The 24,906-nt window shown below is 46.1% G+C and overlaps 1 protein-coding gene across 1 annotated transcript in view; it reads right to left on the reverse strand.

The window, feature by feature from the left end:
• Positions 1–22,754, reverse strand: part of ZFP64 (ZFP64 zinc finger protein) — a 38,060-nt gene extending 15,306 nt beyond the window's left edge. Inside the window, exons 1-2 of the mRNA XM_077460537.1 lie at positions 22,612–22,754; positions 4,061–4,294 (exon numbers count right to left, since the gene is read on the reverse strand). Coding sequence (XP_077316663.1) covers positions 4,061–4,294; positions 22,612–22,654 — 277 coding nt within the window. The 5' untranslated portion in view covers positions 22,655–22,754. The remainder of the gene's footprint in view (positions 1–4,060; positions 4,295–22,611) is intronic.
• Positions 22,755–24,906: the final 2,152 nt, after the last annotated feature.

The raw sequence follows: 24,906 nt of genomic DNA on the forward strand, positions 1-24,906 counted from the left end.
GAGGTTTTTATTACTATTTATCGGTGATCATCCCCCTTCGTTTGTGAGCCACCCACCTATATATATATATATATATATATATATATATATATATATATATATATATATATATATATATATATATATATATATATATATATATATATATATATATATATATATATATATATATATATATTATATTACAGGATTTATATAGCGCCAACAGTGAAGAGCTTAATGAAAAAAAAAATATATATATATATATATATATATATATATATATATATATAAATATATATATATATATATATATATATATATAATTTATTATGCATTTTTAATTTTTTTTATTAAGCTCTTCTGAGCAGGGCCCTTTTAATCCTTTTGTATTTTAGCTGTATTTTCTCCCTTTTTATATTGTAAAGCACTGCGTAAACTGTTGGCGCTATATAAATCCTGTATATTATATATATATATTATTACAGGATTTATATAGTGCCAACAGTTTACGCAGTGCTTTACAATATAAAAAGGGAGAAAATACAGCTAAAATACAAAAGAATTAAGAGGGCCTTGCTCAGAAGAGCTTAATAATAATAAAAAAAAAATAACAATTAAAAAAAAATATATAATATATATATATATATATATATATATATATATATATATATATATTATATATTTTTTTTTAATTGTTATTTTTTTTTTATTATTATTAAGCTCTTCTGAGCAAGGCCCTCTTAATTCTTTTGTATTTTAGCTGTATTTTCTCCCTTTTTATATTGTAAAGCACTGCGTAAACTGTTGGCACTATATAAATCCTGCAATAATATTATAGAATTGAAATAATTATATATATATTTATATATATTTTTTTTTTTTTTGTGAGAAGCTGAAGGATGCAACACTGCAGGGCTCTGAGGAAGATGGTCATCCTTCGAAACACATCAACCAGCAGTGAATGGAGCGAGGAGCAGCCTAAGGTAAGGCCACTTATCGCCGCCTACCCACCTGTCTCCCACGGTGGCGCTGGGGGGGTGGGGTGGTGGAGCGGGCGGTAGTGCAAGTAAGGGGGGAGGTTTGTCTGCCCCCCCCCTACCAAAATATTGGAGCACCAACTGCCACCATAAGGATGCATCTATTGCTCCTCCATCCAGAGTGAAGCTATTGTAGGATAGATTGTGTGTTACGGGCCAGATCGCCAGGTGAAAATGAAGGGAAAATGCCTAATAAAAAAAAAAAAAAAAAGGGAAGCCAATGCAGCCATCACATCTAAGGACTAGTAAGCAGCAAGATATTATTTGGTTTTTGGGTTTATGCTTTCATGAGCAAAGGCAATCTTCTGTGAATACCACATCGGCAATAGACCATAAGATCCGGAGCTATAGAGAGCTGAAGTAACAAACGGTCACCAGGACAAATAGAGGGGTCAATCACTCCAATGGGCACCTTGATAGCAATAAAAACTTATCAGAGAGTCTAATCCTTCCCTACTCTAAAACCCCCAAAAATATATACTTTCTCTGGAGATGAACTATAAACGTCAGGGACTGCCCTATTTACCAATGAGGGGGATAGGAGGCAGCACTGGCAAGGTCATGTCACCACCTCAAAAAAAAAAAAAAAAAGAGGCAGATTTTAGACCAGGCCAATTGGTGTGATACAGTAGAAGAGGAATTCAAAAAAGAAGTTTCAAACCAAAAGTAAATTCACTTCAGTCTCTAACCAGTTCAGCTCTCACAGCTGTACAACCCCCTTTGGGCCAGACTCATTTTTACATGATGTGCCTATAGATTCGCCAATCATTTTGTCATTACTAAAATCCATGTACCATTTCTAATTGTACAGCCGAGGCCAAACGTTTGGAGAATGACACAAAAATATTAATTCTCACAAAGTCTGCTGCTTCAGTTGTTCTGATATTTGCGTATACTCCAGAATGTTATGAAGAGTGATCAGGTGAATTGCAATTAATTGCAAAGTCCCTCTTTGCCATGAAAATGAACTTAATCCCCCCAAAAAAAACATTTCCACTGCATTTGTGAAGAAGGCTTCAGGGTGCCCAAGAAAGTCCTGCAAGTGCCAGGACCGTCTCCTACAGTTGATTCAGCTGCGGGATCGGTGGCACCACCAGTGCAGAGCTTTCTCAGGAATGGCAGCAGGCGGGTGTGAGGACATCGGGACGCACAGCGAGGAGAAGACTTTTGGAGGATGGCCTGATGTCAAGAAGAGCAGCAAAGAAGCCACTTCTCTCCAGGAAAAATAAAATAAAAAAATCAGGGACAGACTAATATTCTGCAAAAGGTACAGAGATTGAAATGCTGAGGGCCAGGGCAAAGTCATTTTCTCAGATGAATCCCCCTTCCGATTGTTTGGGGCTTTCAGAAAAAACCTTGTCTGGAGAAGAAAAGGTGAGCGCTGCCATCTGTCCTGTGTCATGCCAACAGTAAAGGATCCTGAGACCATTCATGTGTGGGGTTGCTTCTCAGCCAAGGCAGTGGGCTCACTCACAATTTGGCCTAAGAACACCGCCATGAATAAAGAATGGTACAAAAACATTCTCCAAGATCAACTTCTCCCAACCATCCAAGACCAACCATCCAAGAACAGTTTGATGAGGAACAATGCATTTTCCAGCATGATGGAGCACCTTGCCATAAAGCAAAAAGTGATCACCAAATGGCTTGAGGAACAAAACATGGACATTTTGGGTCCATGGCCAGAAAACACCCCAGACCTCAATCCCATTGAGAATTTGTGGTCAATCCTCAAGAGGCCGGTGAACAAACCCCGCCCCCCCCAAATTCTGACAAAACGCCAAGCATTCATTATGCAAGAATGGGCGGCCATTAGTCAGGATGTGGCCCAGAAGTTGATGGCAGCATGCCAGGGAGAATTACAGAGGTTCTTGAAAAAGAAGGATCAATACTGCAAATATTGACTCGTTGCATAAACTCCACGTCACTGTCAATAAAAGCCTTTGACCCACATGAAATGCTTGTAATTATACTTCAGTATAACATAGTAACATCTGACAAAAAGATCTAAAAACACTAAGCCTGGATCTCAGAGATCGCATGTGATTCGCACCCGCACTGCAGGTGTGGATCACATGCAATCTCTGAGCAATGAGGGTTCAGCCATACAGTTATATGGCTGAACTTGCATTAGATTCACACAGAACATAGTGCAGGGACTCGTTTTTCCCCGCACTAGAATTGGATCCCATGAGTGTTCTCACCTAGGCGATCCGATTCCTGTGCGAGTTCGTACTGCGATCTGTGAACTAAACTGGGGGGGTGTCATTAACTTTGTTATTAACACCCACAGCGGTTCGCAGAATGGAGGGATGCAATGAGGGGAAATCGCGCTGGTTCCCGCATCGCACATATGTGAACCCAGGGTGAAGCACCAGACTTTGTGAGAATTAAGATTTGTGTCATTCTCAAATATTTTTGGCCACAGCTCTATAGTTACATTGGTCCAGCTTGGACTAATGTAAGTATGCATATTGCATACCTGAGTGATGGCTGTCGAAACCACAAATTAGTGCAGTAGTTGGTGCTACTACAGTGATCTTCCAGGTCCTGTGAGCAGCTTCCCATCTGCATAGTAACCACAGAGGTAGTCCACAGAATACCATTTTTTGTTTTCAATGAATACAAGGTATTCTTTGATTGGATGAGGTGGAGATTATGATGTCATCACCCCCACCTCTCCATTCAGAGACTGTACCATACATTTGTATGAGAACTACTTAATGTTTATGGTCTACCTTCAATCCACCAACACCTCAAACAACCACTGGGCAAGATTCCCCCTAGCTGATTGATAGAAGACAAAGAAAGGTGGGGAACCCTCCATGTTGATACACTTTGTAGACCAAATCAGTATAGGATCCCCCTATTTTCTGTAACACTGGAGGATGGAGGCCCCTTTTTAGAACATTTGTTACCAGTCTCTGTTGGGTAGGATATCCACGTGGAGAACCTCAGCTTTTGGACTGCATTGTATAATAATGACCAGACAACAGGCCCGGCATTGCCATTCATGGCAGAGAAAGGGTAGCTGTGCATACCGGTGATGGTCTGAGTCTCAGAAGTGATGGTGCGAGCCACGGACTGGGATGGTGCCACCGCTTCTCCCGACACAAACTGGACGGTACTGGTGGCTCCGGTGGAGGCATTGGTGAGCTGGCAGCCAGTCTGCTTGTGGGCCACGAAAGCATCCAAGTTATTGAACTGAGTCTTGCAGAGCCCACAGATGTGAATGTCCGCTGTGATCTCCACCAGGACTGTAGCAGTACCTGAAACTGAAAGAGCAGGAAAGAGCGGTCATAGAGGTCTATATAAACAACCAGAAGATTCTATTCAGGCTTCATGCCATGTACCTTAGAGAGTTATGGAAGCTCCATACCTAGCGTGACACTCTGGTCGGCCATTACTCTGTATGTTTGGACCCTACACAAGTACACTGAGAAGCATTGGACGAGCCAGATGGAAATATTGCCTGCCTATAGACCTGTGCTCTGTACCAGATAATACATCTCACATATGCATGTAGATGGTACATTTGATTTTTGGAGTGATCCGTTAAAGTGGAAATAAAGCCACCAATGTAAATGTTTTCCAAAACAGGTTTATTTCCTCTTTAAAGTGGTACTTAACTCCCCCTCCCGTGGGTTTTCTTTTTATACCTCATACCTGTATTACTGTGATAAAGTGATGGAGATTGGCCCGGTAAGGTCATGTATTTCCTTCCTAGGGGACTTTAAATGAAACCATGGCCTGGTGAGGTCATGTATTTCCATCCTAGGGGACTTTAAATGAAACCATGGCCTGGTAAGGTCATGTATTTCCATCCTAGGGGGACTTTAAATGAAACCATGGCCTGGTAAGGTCATGTATTTCCATTTTCCATCCTAGGGGGACTTTAAATGAAACCATGGCCTGGTGAGGTCATGTATTTCCATCCTAGGGGGACTTTAAATGAAACCATAGCCTGGTAAGGTCATGTATTTCCATCCTAGGGGACTTTAAATGAAACCATGGCCTGGAGAGGTCATGTGTTCCGTCCCTATTGAGTTCAAAAAGAGGGAAGGTTGTGGGACTTTACATGAAGCACGTGGTAGCAAAAGGAATGTATTACTGTGTTCTCTCCTCAAAATAGATACTCACCTGCACAGCGAATCCAGCTTTGCCCTGTTACAATCCACTGTTCAGGTGACATATCACATATCACATATCTAGGATCCCATGCCACCATCTTGGTTCTCTTTGGCTGGCTGCCCCTTCCAGCTGCAAGCAATGGCCCTCCCTGTAGAAGCTCTGTGTGCCCAACCCTGCGACCTCTTGGGAGATGTGATGGAAGTATCTCCAAAAGCTGCATGACCAGGGACACATCATTCTGTCCTTGGGGGGAGGATATTGAACAAAAAAGAAATGCAAAAAAAAAAAAAGGGGGGGGGGGGGGGTTTAAACAGAACTGACCTCTTTTGGGGGTCAATTTCTGATTTTTTTCTTTTAAATAACAAACATGTTATACTTACCTATTCTGTAATGGTTTTGCACAGTGCAGCCCCGATCCTCCTCTTCTCAGGTCCCCTGCCGATGCCCCCCCCCACTGAGTGCCCCCATAGTAAGCAATTTGCTATGGGGTACTTGTACATGCTCGGTCCGGTGCCCCCCTCCCCCCCCCACTGATTTCTCACTGGCTATGATTGACAGCAGCAGGAGCCAATGACTCCTGCTGCTCTGCCTGAGCCAATAAGGAGGGAGAGTGCTGAGACAGCCTCTGCTCTTGTGCACATTGCTGGATTGAAATTGGGCTCATGTAACTTTAAGGGAGGTTGGGGTGAGGGGGGGGGGGCATTTTTTTTTAAGGTGTCATTTGGGAAAGGCAGACTGAAAATCCACACGCCTGAGTTTTCTTTTCTCACTGAGAAGTATAATGATCGCATATCTAGAGATCACTGTTTGTATACAAAGTATAAAACCAGTGTGCTGTAAAACCAACTGTACTATCGTCCCATGTCTAGGGAAAGCCCATAGGTTCAATAGGGAACCCCATGCCAAAATCCATACCAGACGCAGCCCGGCAGGTCAGGAAAGGGGGAGGGGGGCAAGACCCTCCTGGGACGAACTTGCGATGATGGACGACCAACCTCACGCCACGCTGTCACTTACGTAACAATGTCACTCTCAGCTGCGCCCGGCACAAAGATTTTCCAGCTTGCGGGACCACAATCTAGGTGCCAGCAACCTTAGAGCGATTGTCACTGGGCTAATTACGCGATTAACTCTTTAACTGCCACCTCCCCCGTTTTAAAAGACCAAGCCGGGGGAGACTCGTAATTTTAGCAATACCAATTATGAGTTTAATATAAGCGTCTGCAACACACACACACTGCCACCACAGACAGGTCTGCTCAGAGGCTTCACACCTGAACGTTTTGTAGCCCTACGCCTGAAGCTACAAAACGCTGGAGGGGAAAAAATCCATTATTCTCAATGGAGATGGTTCACATCTCCACTCCATGTCGCCTGAAGCCCTACGCCTGAAGCTCAAACAAGTTCCGGACCCTTTTTTGTCGCGCGAATTGGGCTGATTTGGGCGTTTTCATTCCCATAGAAAACTAATGGAAACGCTCGATTCGAGCGTTTAGCGCGACAACGAGCGTTTTGACGCTGTATCTGCTCAAGAAAAAATAAGCAGATGAAAAATATTTTTCCTATTGGCTGAAAAAAAACGCCGAAGTTAAAAAACGCTCGTTGTCGCGCGACAAAACGCTGGTAAAAACGTTCAAACACGCTACGCTCAGGTGTGAATGCAGCCTTACTCTACAACAGTAGCGCTCTTCAAGGGGCAGGTTCATTTATAGCTTACATTAAGAGCTTTAGAGACAAGGTTAACACTTTTCAAAATAAGAGTTTACTGCGAAAAAGGCCAAAGTTGGTGCAAATAAAAAATTTACAGAAAAAATATGGTTCAAAGAGATAACGACAATATACAGCGACCAAGAAATAAGGTAGAATTGGGGAGGAAGAATACTTGCAATTAATGGCCGAGGGTTGATCAGAGTTCGATAGAGGAGCTGGGTAATCGGTTCTCAAACTTGACAGATGTTCCTGCTTGCATGGTAAAAGGAGAACTGACCATTGCCTTGGCAGCTCCTCTTTTCTGTCAGATCAAAGGGGTGTTGACAGCGACCAGTGACCAATCAGCTTGTTTAGGGGTTGGTTGCTGGTAGGTGTCTCATGACCCTATCCCAGGTACACTTTGTGATACATATTCATACCTCTGCGTCTATAGTGTTTACAGACTGCAATATTATTGTTCAGCATGAGATTTCCTTCAAAGCAGATCTAAACATGCCAGGTCTCCAATGTCTAGTTTACCTAGGAGGAATAAGGGGTACCAGTGGTTTCCCATATGACCTGACATAGGGGTGTCTGGACTTGAAATGTTACAAATTATCTGAGGAAATATGTCCATATTATGGCTGTGCTATTATTACTTTGGAAGTTATGAAACATGCTGATATTTCATTCTTATTCCACTGATTAAGCTTTATGTGCACTAAAGTATTTACGACCAGCATCTGCTGGTTCTCTGAATTGAAAGGGTGACAGTTTTACGATAGCCCTGGACATCCTGCTGGGCCAACATTAGCTGTTTTTACAGACCTAGAGCCTGGTTCTGTTTTCTCTTTTGAGATAACAGCTCCTTTGAAGGATAAGCGTATGAGTTCCTGAACATAAGGCTCGGTTCACACAGGGGCGACTCGTCCAGGCGACTTAGCCGCCTGACAAGTCGCGCTCCGTTCTGTACTATGGAACCTTTTCTAATAGGAGCGACTCAAGTCGCTCCGACTTAGAAAAAAAGGTTCCTGTACTACTTTTGGGGCGACTTCAGGCGACTTGCATTGACTTCTATACAGAAGTCGTTTTGCAAGTCGCCGCTGAAGTCGTAAGCAGGTCGCGTCTGTGAGTCGCGCTGCAAGTCGTGCCGCCCCTGTGTGAACCGAGCCTAAAAGGGAGGAGGGAGTGTGTTCAGATTTTTACTGTAATGTTAAACTGTTAGCCAAGCTGTCATGGCTGCCCTAAGGTTCTCAAACAACATGGCCACTAGCTACAGCTTTTTGTGTGTCCAGTACGTGATATCGTTACCCCCCCCCTACCCTCCTCCTGGACTGCACTAGGCCACATGAGATAACAGCTCCTTTGAAGGACAAGCCTATGAATTCCTGAACATAAGGGAGGAGGGAGTGTGTTCAGATTTTTACTGTAGTGTTAGACTGTTAGCCAAGCTGTCGTGGCTGTCCTAAGGTTCTCAAACAACATGGCCACTAGCTACAGCTTTTTGTGTGCCCAGTACGTAATATCATTACCCCCCTACCCTCCTCCTGGACCATACTAGGCCACATGCCCTCAACATGGGGGGGGGTGGGTTCTTTGGGGCAGGAGGGGCTCTGCACCCCCCCACCCCAAAGCAACTCATTCCCTTTTTGAGCGGGACAAGGGCCTCTTCCAGCCAACCCTGGGCGGTGGTTGTGGGGGTCTGCAGGCAGGGGCCTTTTTGGAATCTGGAAGCTCCCCTTAACAAGCGGGCCCCCAGAACCTACCCTCCGCCCTTTTCTGATCTGCCGAGCTGCGTGATCAGATAAGGGTCTGTTATGGATCATGGGGGGACCCCACGCCTTTTTTCTTTTTTGTTTTTACTTGGGTTCCCCCCCCCCCCCGCAAGATCCTCAGAGCACAAGTTGCATGCCACAAGTCAGATCAGTTAAGATGATAAGCCAACTTGGATGCGACTTACATTGAAATGGATCGGTTGAAATCGTGCCCAAGTCAGACCAAAGTAGTGCAGGAAGCGTTTTCAAAGTCGGACCAACACAAGCTGGGCCAGTTAAAGAGGAAGTAAACCCCAATGGTCTTTACTTTCTCTTTTTTCCCCTGCAAAGTAAAAGCATAAATGACCTAGTATGCGATATGTGGAAGCCCGCACCGTCCCCGCCCCTCTTCCTCCCGGTGCTGTGGACTCCAGCTCTGCGACTGGCCGGAGTCGTGTGACGTCATTCCCGCATGGTAGCTGTCAGTCACGGCACTTGCTAGTGAAGAAATGGCACGGAGGGCCGTTTCTTCACAGCCCATGCGCTCATGACATCATCGGTGCACTACAAGGTAAATATCTCCTAAACGGTGCAGGTTTAGGAGATATTTACAGTACCTATAGGCAATTATTATTGCCTGTGTCTTATTATAGGATTACCTATAGGTACAAGCGACAATGAGCGGTATACAACCACTTTAAGACGGCTCTTGTAGAGAAGCATTGATTTCTGACATGTCATGCGACTTGTGAGAGGAAGTCGGAGCGCATGTCGGACTAGTGTGAACCGGCCCTCATTGTCAAAGCTTAATCAACCACTAGACGACCAGCCGTCGAAGTTATACTGCGGCAGGCTGGCTCGCCTGAGCAAATCGCCGTAGGTATACGCGGGGCGCTTTAAGACCACTAGGAGGCACGCGTGACCGTGGCGAGCCAATGCACGTGTCCGGCAGCGATGTTCGCCAAGACACAGAACGGAGGTCTGTTAATGTCAATGATCTCCGTTCTGTCAGGGGTGAGGAGGCACATCTGTTGTTCATACCATGTATGAACAGCGATATGTCTCCTCCTCCAATCAGTCCCTTCCCCCCCAGTTAGAATCACTTCCTACGACACACATTTAACCCTTGATCACCCCCTAGTGTTAACCTCTTCCCTGTCAGTGACATTTACACAGTAAATCAGTGGCTATTTATAGCACTGATCGCTGAATAAATTTCACTGGTCCCCAAAAAAGTGTCAAAAGTTTCCGATATGTCCGCCACAATGTCGCAGTCCCGATAAATAAAAAAAATAATAAACATTTTCACAGATCGCCACCATTACTAGTTAAAAAAAAAAAATAAGCCATAAATCTATCCCCTATTTTGTAGACGCTATAACTTTAGCGCAAACCAATTAATAAACGCTTATTGCAATTTTTTTTACCAAAAAATATGTAGAACAGGGCTCGACAAACCCCGGGCACCCGGTCGCATTTGCGACTAGAATTCGTGTCCTGGCGCCTGGGGCAACGCTGCTGGGGTATCCTGTCTCCATTTGGACCCCAAACTCCGCCGCGCAATTGCATCGGGCCGCGCCGGCCAGTAATTGAGGCCGCGGCTTTGCAGCCTTCTAAAATCTTTCGGTAGTCTGGCGCCATCTTGTGGTGGATGTAGAAATTACACCCTATTCCAATAATGCTAATCCTAATGGTGTAAAGCTCCCCTGCCTGTTTTTCACTGCCCGCCCATTTCCTTCCCAAAGTGAAGAGAAGGAAGTGATTGCGGGCGTCATCTGGTGCCTTTTGCCCAACGGTGAGTGTGGTGGCTGGTAAATGGCTTCTCATTATATTATATATATATATATATATATATATATATATATATATATATATATATATATATATATATTATATTATATTATTATATATATTTTTTTTTTTTGTAAAAAGTAAAAAAAAATATTTTAATTAAGGGAAAAAAAAAAAAATATTATTTGTAATCCTCCCTGCTTGACCCCTTTCACAAGGGCTGTCTGATCAGGTTCACCTGTCAATTTTTCAGGCGGACCTGATCTAACCCTTAGCGGGGATATGACGTTAATAAGCGGGAACATGGCGGAAATAAAAGTCACATTCTTTTGTTAACCACTTCGTGCCCGCGCTATAGACAAAAGATGTCTACAGCGCGGACACCAATTGCCGGGAGGGCGTCCCTGGACATCCTCCTGTTTACTTCCCCTCTGAACGCCGCCATGGGCGCGCATCGGGGAAGTTCTGTGTTGGCCGTGTCCCTTGGATACAGCAAATCACAGATCATGCTAAATGGCCAATCACAGCGGCCATTTAGCACTCAAGCGGTGTGTCCAATGAGAGGTGATCTCATATGTGGGGGGCTGGGGGCTATCTTCCCCTCACTTGTCTCCATGTCAGGCCAGGGACAGGTCCAGATCGCCGTCACGGACCTGGCTCCTCACTTTTTTAGCTGGCTCCTAGAATCCAAGCAAATTTGTCAACCCCTGATGTAGAAGAATACATATCGGCCTAAACTGAGGACGAAATTATATTTATTTTTTTTGGGGGGGGGGGGGGGAATATTTATTATAGCAAAGAGTAAAAAAAATATATATATAATTTTTTTTTTTTTTTTTCAAAATTGTTGCTTTTTTTTGGTTTATAGCACATAAAAAATTTTTTTTTTATAAAATCGCAGAGGTGATCAAATACCACCAAAAGAAAGATCTATTTGTGGGGGGAAAAAAAAAAAAAAAAAAAAAAGGACATCAGTTTTGTTTGGGTACAACATCGCACGACCGTGCAATTGTTAGTTAAAGCGGCACAGTGCTGTATCGCAAAAAATGTTCTGGTCACGAAGGGGGCAAATTCTTCCAGGGCTGAAGTGGTTAAACAATGCTGAAGTTAGAAGCTGAATGGTTACCGTGCAGAGCTGCTCCTGCCTTAGGGCCGGTTCACACAGGGGGCGATGCGAGGCGACACCGACTTGCCTCACCGCGACCTGCCGCGACCTCAGCGGCGACTTGCAAATGACTTCTGTATAGAAGTCAATGCAAGTCGCCCCGAGGTCGCCCAAAAGTAGTACAGGAACCTTTTTTCTGAGTCGGAGCGACTCGAGTCGCTCCTCTCAGAACGGTTCCATTGTACAGAACGGGGGCGACTTGTCAGGTCGCAGCGAGGCAAGTCGTGTCGCCTCGCATCGCCCCCTGTGTGAACCGGCCCTTAGTAAATCTCCCCCAACCATCATGTAGAAAAATGGAGTTAAAAGGAGATCTAGGAAGAGACACCTGCCTGACAAAGCCCCGCCCCCCCCCCCATCTATCACCTGACATAAGACTGCATTTTATATATTATAGCCAAAAGACAGCTACAGCGTGGACACTAACTGCCGGGAGGGCGTCCCTGGACGTCCTCCTGTTTACTTCCCCTCTGCACGCCGCCGCGGGTGCGCATCGGGGAAGTTCTGTGTTGGCCGTGTCCCTTGGACACAGACAATCACGGATCGTGCTAAATGGCCAATCACATCGGCCATTTAGCACTCGATTGGCGTGTCCAATGAGAGGTGATCTCATATGTAAACATATGAGATCATCTCTCATCGCTCTCCCTCCTCACACAGAGACAGCATGTGAGGAGGGAGAGAGGAACGGCTGCAGCGTCACTGAAAAGTAAGAACACACACACGCCCACCTGTCCCCAGTGCCACCTATCAGTGCCATCTGTCCCCCGTGCCACCTATCAGTGTCACCTGTCCCCAGTGCCACGTATCAGTGCCATCTGTCATCAGTGCCACCTATTAGTGCCATCTGTCATCAGTGTAACGTGCAATCAGTGCCATCTGCGATCAGTGCCACGCGTCATTGTCCTGGTGCTCCAGGGCCTTCAAAAGTGTAATAAGTAGTCAACAAGTTAGATGTGTAATTTATGCTCCTAGAATACGAGATGGTGCTCCCTGCATGTTGGGCCTCTCTATGTGGCCAGGCTGTGAAAAAGTCCCACACATGTGGTATCGTAATACTCAGGAGGAGTAGCAGAATGTATTTTGGGGAGTTATTTGTGGTATACACATGCCATGTGAGAGAAATAACCTATTACAATGACAGTTTTGTGGGGGGGGGAATCTTAATTTTGCAAAGAATTGTGGGAAAAATGAAAACAACAAAATCCTCACTATGCCTCTTACTAAATACCTTGGAATGTCTACTTTCCAAAAAGGGGTCATTTGGGGGGTATTTGTCCTTTCCTGGCTTGTTCGGGTTACAAGAAATGAGATAGGCCACCAGTACATCAGATGTGATCAATTTTTTATGATTTGCGCCACAACTTGTAGACTCTATAACTTTCACAAAGACCAAATAATATCCACTAATTTGGGTTATTTGTACCAAAGATATGTAGCAGTATAAATTGTGGCCAAAATTTATGAAAAAAAAATAATTTGCAAAATTTTTTTTTTTTCGGTCTTTTTTCATTTATAGCGCAAAAAATAAAAAACCCAGAGGTGATCAAATACCACCAAAAGAAAACTCTATTTGTATGGAAAAAAAAAAAAGGACAAAAAATGTATTTGGGTACAGTGTTACATGACTGAGTAGTTGTCATTCAAAGTGTGAGAGCACCGAAAGCAGAAAAATGGTCTGGGCAGGAGGGGGGTTTAAGTGCCCAGTAGGCAAGTGGTTAAAGGCTGCAATTGCTGATCACCTTCCGAAAATGCTAACCGACTGGCTATTTCTGGCTACATTACTGACCTAAAAGTCAGCCTGTAGAGTCAGCATGAAATGAAAACTCCTGTATCCTGATCCACAGACCGCACAGTGCTCATGGCACAGATCTGTATCCCGATCCACAGACCGCACAGTGCTCATGGCACAGGTCTGTATCCCGATCCACAGACCGCACAGTGCTCCCGGCACAGGTCTGTACCCTGATCCACAGGCTGCACAGTGCTCCCAGCACAGGTCTGTACCCTGATCCACAGGCTGCACAGTGCTCCCAGCACAGGTCTGTACCCTGATCCACAGGCTGCACAGTGCTCCCAGCACAGGTCTGTACCCTGATCCACAGGCTGCACAGTGCTCCCAGCACAGGTCTGTACCCTGATCCACAGGCTGCACAGTGCTCCCGCCACAGGTCTGCATCCTGATCCACAGGCTGCACAGTGCTCCCAGCACAGGTCTGTACCCTGATCCACAGGCTGCACAGTGCTCCCGCCACAGGTCTGCATCCTGATCCACAGGCTGCACAGTGCTCCCAGCACAGGTCTGTACCCTGATCCACAGGCTGCACAGTGCTCCCGCCACAGGTCTGTACCCTGATCCACAGGCTGCACAGTGCTCCCAGCACAGGTCTGTACCCTGATCCACAGGCTGCACAGTGCTCCCAGCACAGGTCTGTACCCTGATCCACAGGCTGCACAGTGCTCCCAGCACAGGTCTGTACCCTGATCCACAGGCTGCACAGTGCTCCCAGCACAGGTCTGTACCCTGATCCACAGGCTGCACAGTGCTCCCGCCACAGGTCTGCATCCTGATCCACAGGCTGCACAGTGCTCCCAGCACAGGTCTGTACCCTGATCCACAGGCTGCACAGTGCTCCCGGCACAGGTCTCTGTCCCGATCCACAGACCGCACAGTGCTCCCGCCACAGGTCTGCATCCTGATCCACAGCACAACTATACACGGGATTACCCAGGACACACACCTCCACACCGTACCTTTACATCTTCCTAGAACTTTGCCTACACAACAGATCCAGGTATGAGCAGATGTTGTACATCACTCCTGCTACACGGGCTGAGCGTGTCCCATCTTAAGAGGACCTGTCACAGCCATCTCACACAGTACTGGGAATGAAAGCCGACTTCTGAGTTTCTCCCTCCATACAAGACAAAGAGAAGTGTATCTCTGCAGAACCTGTCTAGGTGCCCTTTTCACGCGGGGCTCTCCACTGATCACCACTGAGCAGGTGAATGACGGGTCCATGTCCAGTCTGCTCATGCACAGTGGACACAGACTGCTCTCCTTTATGGGTGGTCTGATGTTAGCGGATCACCTGTCCGTTAATACCGACTGCCATCCGATCTGATCCACTAGGTCAGTGATGGAGAACCTTGGCACCCCAGATGTTTTGGAACTACATTTCCCATGATGCTCATGCACTCCGCAGTGGAGTTGAGGTCCAGATCGGGTCCACCTGAAAAAAAAACTGACAGGCGGACCCAATCAGAAATGTCCGTGTGAGAGGGGCCTTAGAGGGGTGTCCCCGGTGGAGAAGTGCACCCCTTGGTTTGTAATGGATGGCCACTGTCACCGAGAAAGCCGGGGGAAATCCAAAGTTTTAGTTGTGCTGAAAACAAGAAGGAACCTTGCAGTGGTGGACACCTATCCTGGGGGCTTCCCTCAGTTTGGGAGGATTCCTCCAAGCAAAAAAGTTATCTAACAGGCATTAACCTTGACCTGTCTACTTTATCCAAAACCCCCCCAAAAATATATAAAAATACACTTGAACCCCTTTATTATTATTCTGTAATACTTTCTGTATGTAGTAGAGGGTAGAAGGTGACGGGGACAGACGGGCAATGTGATTCTTACCACCAACACAAGATTTCTCATATTAGTACAAAGCCACGTTTTATTTCTGACCTGAACTCCAGAAAGGATGGAACCGGATTGGCTGTTCAGTGCAACAATAAAACTTTACTACAGAACAGAATCAATGGGGAAGAGACGAGAGTATGAGCGGATCCTGAATACAAAGTCACCCCCCCGGGGGGTCCAACCCAATTCTAGAGATAATAATAAAGTGACCCCAATACCACCTTCCAGAGGATACAACCCGATTCTAGAGATAATAATAAAGTGACCCCGATACCACCTTCCAGAGGATACGACCCGATTCTAGAGATGATAATAAAGTGACCCCGATACCACCTTCCAGAGGATACAACCCAATTCTAGAGATGATAATAAAGTGACCCCGATAACACCTTCCAGAGGATACAACCCAATTCTAGAGATGATAATAAAGTGACCCCGATAACACCTTCCAGAGGATACGACCCAATTCTAGAGATGATAATAAAGTGACCCCGATAACACCTTCCAGAGGATACAACTCAATTCTAGAGATGATAATAAAGTGACCCCGATAACACCTTCCATAGGATACGACCTGATTCTAGAGATGATAATAAAGTGACCCCGATACCACCTTCCAGAGGATACGACCCGATTCTAGAGATGATAATAAAGTGACCCCAATACCACCTTCCAGAGGATACGACCCGATTCTAGAGATGATAAGGTGACCCCGATACCACCTTCCAGAGGATACGACCCGATTCTAGAGATGATAATAAAGTGACCCCGATAACACCTTCCAGAGGATACGACCTGATTCTAGAGATGATAATAAAGTGACCCCAATACCACCTTCCAGAGGATACGACCCGATTCTAGAGATGATAATAAAGTGACCCCAATACCACCTTCCAGAGGATACGACCCGATTCTAGAGATGATAAGGTGACCCCGATACCACCTTCCAGAGGATACGACCCGATTCTAGAGATGATAATAAAGTGACCCCGATAACACCTTCCAGAGGATACGACCTGATTCTAGAGATGATAATAAAGTGACCCCAATACCACCTTCCAGAGGATACGACCCGATTCTAGAGATGATAATAAAGTGACCCCAATACCACCTTCCAGAGGATACGACCCGATTCTAGAGATGATAAGGTGACCCCGATACCACCTTCCTGAGGATACAACCCGATGCTAGAGATAAGGTGACCCCGATACCACCTTCCAGAGGATACGACCCGATGGTAGAGATAATAATAAAGTGACCCCGATAACACCTTCCAGAGGATACGACCCGATTCTGGAGATGATAATAAAGTGACCCTGATACGACCCGATTCTAGAGATGATAATAAAGTGACCCCGATAACACCTTCCAGAGGATACAACCTGATTCTAGAGATGATAATAAGGTGACCCCGATACCACCTTCTAGAGGATACACCCCGATACCGCCTTCCAGAGGATACAACCCGATTCTAGATATGATAATAAGGTGACCCCGATAACACCTTCCAGAGGATACGACTCGATTCTAGAGATAATCATAAAGTGACCACAATACTGCCTTCCAGAGGATACGACCCGATTCTAGAGATAATCATAAAGTGACCCCGATACCACCTTCCAGAGGATCCAACCCGATTCTAGAGATGATAATAAGGTGACCCCGATACCACCTTCCAGAGGATCCAACCCAATTCTAGAGATGATAATAAGGTGACCCCGATACAACCTTCCAGAGGATCCAACCCGATTTTAGAGATGATAATAAGGTGACCCCGATACCACCTTCCAGAGGATACGACCCGATTCTAGAGATGATAAGGTGACCCCGATACTGCCTTCCAGAGGATCCATTCAGATTCTAGAGATGATAAAAAGGTGACCCCAATACCGCCTTCCAGAGGAACCAACCCGATTCTAGAGATGATAATAAGGTGACCCTGATACCACCTTCCAGAGGTTACGACCCGATTCTAGAGATGACAATAAGGTGACCCCAGTACGGTCTTCTAGAGGATACAACCCGATTCTAGAGATAAGGTGACCCCAATACCACCTTCCAGAGGATCCAACCCGATTCTAGAGATAATAATAAAGTGACCCAGATACCACCGTCTAGAGGATACACCCCGATTCTAGAGATAAGGTGACCCCGATACCACCTTCCAGAAGATACAACCCGATTCTAGATATGATAATAAGGTGACCCCGATACCACCTTCCAGAGGATACAACCTGATTCTAGAGATAATAAGGTGACCCCGATACCACCTTCCAGAGGATACAACCCGATTCTAGATATGATAATAAGGTGCCCCCGATACCACCTTCCAGAGGATACAACCCGATTCTAGATATGATAATAAGGTGCCCCCGATACCACCTTCCAGAGGATACAACCCGATTCTAGAGATGATAATAAGGTGACCCCGATACCACCTTCCAGAGGATACAACCCGATTCTAGATATGATAATAAGGTGCCCCCGATACCACCTTCCAGAGGATACAACCCGATTCTAGATATGATAATAAGGTGCCCCCGATACCACCTTCCAGAGGATACAACCTGATTCTAGAGATGATAATAAGGTGACCCCGATGCCACCTTCCAGAGGATACAACCCGATTCTAGATATGATAATAAGGTGCCCCCGATACCACCTTCCAGAGGATACAACCCGATTCTAGATATGATAATAAGGTGCCCCCGATACCACCTTCCAGAGGATACAACCTGATTCTAGAGATGATAATAAGGTGACCCCGATACCACCTTCCAGAGGATACAACCCGATTCTAGATATGATAATAAGGTGCCCCCGATACCACCTTCCAGAGGATACAACCCGATTCTAGATATGATAATAAGGTGACCCCGATACCACCTTCCAGAGGATACAACCCGATTCTAGATATGATAATAAGGTGACCCCGATACCACCTTCCAGAGGATACAACCTGATTCTAGAGATAATAAGGTGACCCCAATACCACCTTCCAGAGGATACAACCCGATTCTAGAGATGATAATAAGGTGCCCCCGATACCACCTTCCAGAGGATATGACCCGATTCAAGAGATGATAATAAAGTGACCCCGATAACACCTTCCAGAGGATACAACCCGATTCTAGAGATGATAATAATGATAGGAAGGTGCAGACATTGGGATGGGAAGGTGAGAAGATGATCAGATCACACCACACACTGATCAGACCTGATTGGTACAGATAGAAGTGGAATATAAAGGAGAAGGGGGGGTACTAGATCCCTACAATCACCATCTGGGGGGAGCATTCCTTGTAAGAGATAACAATGTATCATTCTATGCAGAATGTATGATAGTATAATACAGAGGAGGGGAGAGGAGATCCCTCCAGCAGACAGGTGTACAATGTATGGGTGTAGAGTATAATGGGGGAGGGGTTCCTGTATACAATGTGTGATTGTAGAGTATACAGGGGGGGGGGGGGGGTTGTGTATACAGTGTATGGGTGTAGAGTATACAGGGGGAGGGGTTCCTGTATACAATGTACGGGTGTAGAGTATACAGGGGGAGAGGTTCCTGTATACAATGTACGGGTGTAGAGTATACAGGGGGAGGGGTTCCTGTATACAATGTATGGGTGTAGAGTATACAGGGGGAGGGGTTCCTGTATACAATGTACGGGTGTAGAGTATACAGGGGGAGGGGTTCCTGTATACAATGTACGGGTGTAGAGTATACAGGGGGAGAGGTTCCTGTATACAGTGTATGGGTGTAGAGTATACAGGGGGAGGGGTTCCTGTATACAATGTACGGGTGTAGAGTATACAGGGGGAAGGGTTCCTGTATACAGTGTACGGGTGTAGAGTATACAGGGGGGGGTTCCTGTATACAATGTATGGGTGTAGAGTATAAAGGGGGTGGGGTTCCTATATACAGTGTATGGGTGTAGAGTATACAGGGGGAGGGGTTCCCCTGTATACAATGTATGGGTGTAGAGTATACAGGGGGAGGGGTTCCTGTATACAATGTACGGGTGTAGAGTATACAGGGGGAGGGGTTCCTGTATACAATGTATGGGTGTAGAGTATACAGGGGGAGGGGTTCCTGTATACAATGTATGGGTGTAGAGTATACAGGGGGAGGGGTTCCTGTATACAGTGTATGGGTGTAGAGTATACAGGGGGAGGGGTTCCTGTATACAGTGTACGGGTGTAGAGTATACAGGGGGGGGTCCTGTATACAATGTATGGGTGTAGAGTATAAAGGGGGTGGGGTTCCTATATACAGTGTATGGGTGTAGAGTATACAGGGGGAGGGGTTCCCCTGTATACAATGTATGGGTGTAGAGTATACAGGGGGAGGGGTTCCTGTATACAATGTATGGGTGTAGAGTATACAGGGGGGGGTTCCTGTATACAATGTATGGGTGTAGAGTATAAAGGGGGTGGGGTTCCTATATACAGTGTATGGGTGTAGAGTATACAGGGGGAGGGGTTCCCCTGTATACAATGTATGGGTGTAGAGTATACAGGGGGAGGGGTTCCTGTATACAATGTACGGGTGTAGAGTATACAGGGGGAGGGGTTCCTGTATACAATGTACGGGTGTAGAGTATACAGGGGGAGGGGTTCCTGTATACAGTGTACGGGTGTAGAGTATACAGGGGGGGGGGGGTCCTGTATACAATGTATGGGTGTAGAGTATAAAGGGGGTGGGGTTCCTATATACAGTGTATGGGTGTAGAGTATACAGGGGGAGGGGTTCCCCTGTATACAATGTATGGGTGTAGAGTATACAGGGGGAGGGGTTCCTGTATACAATGTATGGGTGTAGAGTATACAGGGGGAGGGGTTCCTGTATACAATGTACGGGTGTAGAGTATACAGGGGGAGGGGTTCCTGTATACAATGTATGGGTGTAGAGTATACAGGGGGAGGGGTTCCTGTATACAATGTATGGGTGTAGAGTATACAGGGGGAGGGGTTCCCCTGTATACAATGTATGGGTGTAGAGTATACAGGGGGAGGGGTTCCTGTATACAATGTATGGGTGTAGAGTATACAGGGGGAGGGGTTCCTGTATACAATGTATGGGTGTAGAGTATACAGGGGGAGGGGTTCCTGTATACAGTGTATGGGTGTAGAGTATACAGGGGGAGGGGTTCCCCTGTATACAATGTATGGGTGTAGAGTATACAGGGGGAGGGGTTCCTGTATACAATGTATGGGTGTAGAGTATACAGGGGGAGGGGTTCCTGTATACAGTGTATGGGTGTAGAGTATACAGGGGGAGGGGTTCCTGTATACAATGTATGGGTGTAGAGTATACAGGGGGAGGGGTTCCTGTATACAATGTATGGGTGTAGAGTATACAGGGGGAGGGGTTCCTGTATACAATGTATGGGTGTAGAGTATACAGGGGGTGGGGTTCCTGTATACAATGTATGGGTGTAGAGTATACAGGGGGTGGGGTTCCTGTATACAATGTATGGGTGTAGAGTATACAGGGGGAGGGGTTCCTGTATACAATGTATGGGTGTAGAGTATACAGGGGGAGGGGTTCCTGTATACAATGTATGGGTGTAGAGTATACAGGGGGAGGGGTTCCCCTGTATACAATGTATGGGTGTAGAGTATACAGGGGGAGGGGTTCCTGTATACAGTGTATGGGTGTAGAGTATACAGGGGGAGGGGTTCCTGTATACAGTGTATGGGTGTAGAGTATACAGGGGGAGGGGTTCCCCTGTATACAATGTATGGGTGTAGAGTATACAGGGGGAGGGGTCCCTGTATACAGTGTATGGGTGTAGAGTATACAGGGGGAGGGGTTCCTGTATACAGTGTATGGGTGTAGAGTATACAGGGGGAGGGGTTCCTGTATACAGTGTATGGGTGTAGAGTATACAGGGGGTGGGGTTCCTGTATACAGTGTATGGGTGTAGAGTATACAGGGGGAGGGGTTCCTGTATACAATGTATGGGTGTAGAGTATACAGGGGGAGGGGTTCCTGTATACAATGTATGGGTGTAGAGTATACAGGGGGAGGGGTTCCTGTATACAATGTATGGGTGTAGAGTATACAGGGGGAGGGGTTCCTGTATACAATGTATGGGTGTAGAGTATACAGGGGGAGGGGTTCCTGTATACAATGTATGGGTGTAGAGTATACAGGGGGAGGGGTTCCTGTATACAATGTATGGGTGTAGAGTATACAGGGGGAGGGGTTCCTGTATACAATGTATGGGTGTAGAGTATACAGGGGGAAGGGTTCCTGTATACAGTGTATGGGTGTAGAGTATACAGGGGGAGGGGTTCCTGTATACAATGTATGGGTGTAGAGTATACAGGGGGAGGGGTTCCTGTATACAGTGTATGGGTGTAGAGTATACAGGGGGAGGGGTTCCTGTATACAGTGTATGGGTGTAGAGTATACAGGGGGAGGGGTTCCTGTATACAATGTATGGGTGTAGAGTATACAGGGGGAGGGGTTCCTGTATACAGTGTATGGGTGTATAGTATACAGTGGGAGGGGTTCCTGTATACAGTGTATGGGTGTAGAGTATACAGGGGGAGGGGTTCCTGTATACAATGTATGGGTGTAGAGTATACAGGGGGAGGGGTTCCTGTATACAGTGTATGGGTGTAGAGTATACAGGGGGAGGGGTTCCTGTATACAATGTATGGGTGTAGAGTATACAGGGGGAGGGGTTCCTGTATACAGTGTATGGGTGTAGAGTATACAGGGGGAGGGGTTCCTGTATACAATGTATGGGTGTATAGTATACAGTGGGAGGGGTTCCTGTATACAGTGTATGGGTGTAGAGTATACAGGGGGAGGGGTTCCTGTATACAGTGTATGGGTGTAGAGTATACAGGGGGAGGGGTTCCTGTATACAGTGTATGGGTGTAGAGTATACAGGGGGAGGGGTTCCTGTATACAATGTATGGGTGTAGAGTATACAGGGGGAGGGGTTCCTGTATACAGTGTATGGGTGTAGAGTATACAGGGGGAGGGGTTCCTGTATACAATGTATGGGTGTAGAGTATACAGGGGGAGGGGTTCCTGTATACAATGTATGGGTGTAGAGTATACAGGGGGAGGGGTTCCTGTATACAGTGTATGGGTGTAGAGTATACAGGGGGAGGGGTTCCTGTATACAGTGTATGGGTGTAGAGTATACAGGGGGAGGGGTTCCTGTATACAATGTATGGGTGTAGAGTATACAGGGGGAGGGGTTCCTGTATACAGTGTATCATTGCATATCACAGATGTAGAGATCTCCTCTCACACCTCGCGGTGCACGCCGGGAGTCCTCCTCCTCCTGTTACATTGTATCACTATTGCACGTTCCGTGGTTCTGAGGCTCTGCAGGTTTCGGGGTTCCCAACATCCCCCCTCCCCCCCCCGGACCCCGGAACCAGCACCGATCCTCTACTCACACTGTACAGCCGGCAACCCCTCCGCGGCCGGGCTCGGGTTCATGGCCGGGGGGCCCCGATCAGGGGCCGGACACTCCTCTGATCACTCCTCCGACTCGGCGGATGTCTGGAGAGGAGAACTTCCGCTACCTAGAGGGCGCTATATGAGAGGAGAGGAGAGCCTGGCCTCCCCCATGGAGGAGACCGCAACCTGCATAGAGAATAACACGAGATCCCATCACCCTCAATGTATACTCATCTCCACTCCCATCCTGTACAATGTATACTCATCACCACCTCACCCTGTACAATGTATACTCATCTCCACCCCTATCCTGTACAATGTATGCTCATCTCCATTCCCATCCTGTACAATGTATGCTCGTCTCCACCTCCTCTAGACTCATCACCACCTCACACTGTACAATGTATACTCATCTGCACCCCTATCCTGTACAATGTATCCTCATCACTACCTGCTCTATACTCATCACCACCCTGTACAATATATACTCATCTCCACCCCCATCCTGTACAGTGTATCCTCATCACCACCTCCTCTATACTCATCACCACCTCACCCTGTACAATATATACTCATCTCCACCTCCTCTATACTCATCACCACCCCCATCCTCTATATACTCATCTCCACCCCCATCTATACTCAGTTTTTTATGATCAGGAACACACCAATTTGATTTTAGCACCACATCCCAGGATTTGATAGCGAGGAGAAAAGGGAGTTGGGACTTTATGGGTCTGTGTAGATGTATAATAATAATAGAAATGTAAATGTTTATGTATCATGTGAATTCCAAATGAACGTAATATGTATATTTGTTTGTAATAGAAGGCTCTGTACCCCTCCCCTGAGGAAGCCCCATACACAGGTGAAACATGTTGGCAAGTTCACCTGACATTGCTGTGTTGATGAAATTCTAACCGACTACTATATCCATCCGTATAGATTTTTAAAATATTATTATTTTGCTCCTCAAAATAAAATAATTTTTATAGATTATATTTGATATCTTGACAATTTATTCTGCGCCCATAAAATCCTAATTTCCTTTTTCTCCTCCCCATCTATACTCATCACCACCCTCATCCTGTACTCTGTATACTCCTCACCCTCATCCTGTATTCCGTATACTGATCCCCTAATCCTGTACTCTGTATACTCATCACAACCCCCATCATGTACTATGTATACTCATCGCCCCATCCTGTACTCTGTACACTAATCACCCCATCATGTACTTTGTATACTCATCATCCCCATCATGTACTCTGTATACTCATCACCCCATCCTGTATACTCATCACCCCATCATGTACTCTGTATACTCATCACCATCATGTACTATGTATACTCATCACCCCATCATGTACTCTGTATACTCATCACCCCATCCTGTATACTCATCGCCCCATCATGTACTATGTATACTCATCACCCCATCCTGTACTCTGTATACTCATCACCACCCCCATCCTGTACTCTGTATACTCATCACCACCCCCATCCTGTACTCTGTATACTCATCACCCCATCATGTACTCTGTATACTCATCACCCCATCCTGTATACTCATCGCCCCATCATGTACTCTGTATACTCATCGCCCCATCATGTACTCTGTATACTCATCACCCCATTCTGTACTCTGTATACTCATCGCCCCATCATGTACTCTGTATACTCATCACCCCATCCTGTATACTCATCGCCCCATCATGTACTATGTATACTCATCACCCCATCCTGTACTCTGTATACTCATCACCACCCCCATCCTGTACTCTGTATACTCATCACCCCATCATGTACTCTGTATACTCATCACCCCATCCTGTATACTCATCACCCCATCATGTACTATGTATACTCTTCACCCCATCATGTACTCTGTATACTCATCACCCCATCCTGTATACTCATCGCCCCATCATGTACTATGTATACTCATCACCCCATCCTGTACTCTGTATACTCATCACCACCCCCATCCTGTACTCTGTATACTCATCACCCCATCATGTACTCTGTATACTCATCACCCCATCCTGTATACTCATCGCCCCATCATGTACTCTGTATACTCATCGCCCCATCATGTACTCTGTATACTCATCACCCCATTCTGTACTCTGTATACTCATCGCCCCATCATGTACACTGTATACTCATCACCCCATCCTGTATACTCATCACCCCCATCCTGTACTCTGTAAACTCATCACCCCATCCTGTATACTCATCGCCCCCATCCTGTACTCGGTATACTCATCACCCTATTATGTACTCTGTAT

The sequence above is a fragment of the Lithobates pipiens genome, unplaced genomic scaffold (genome assembly GCF_037356315.1).
Source record: "Lithobates pipiens isolate NorthernLeopardFrog02 unplaced genomic scaffold, aLitPip1_a1.2 Scaffold_28, whole genome shotgun sequence".
NCBI lineage: Eukaryota > Metazoa > Chordata > Amphibia > Anura > Ranidae > Lithobates > Lithobates pipiens.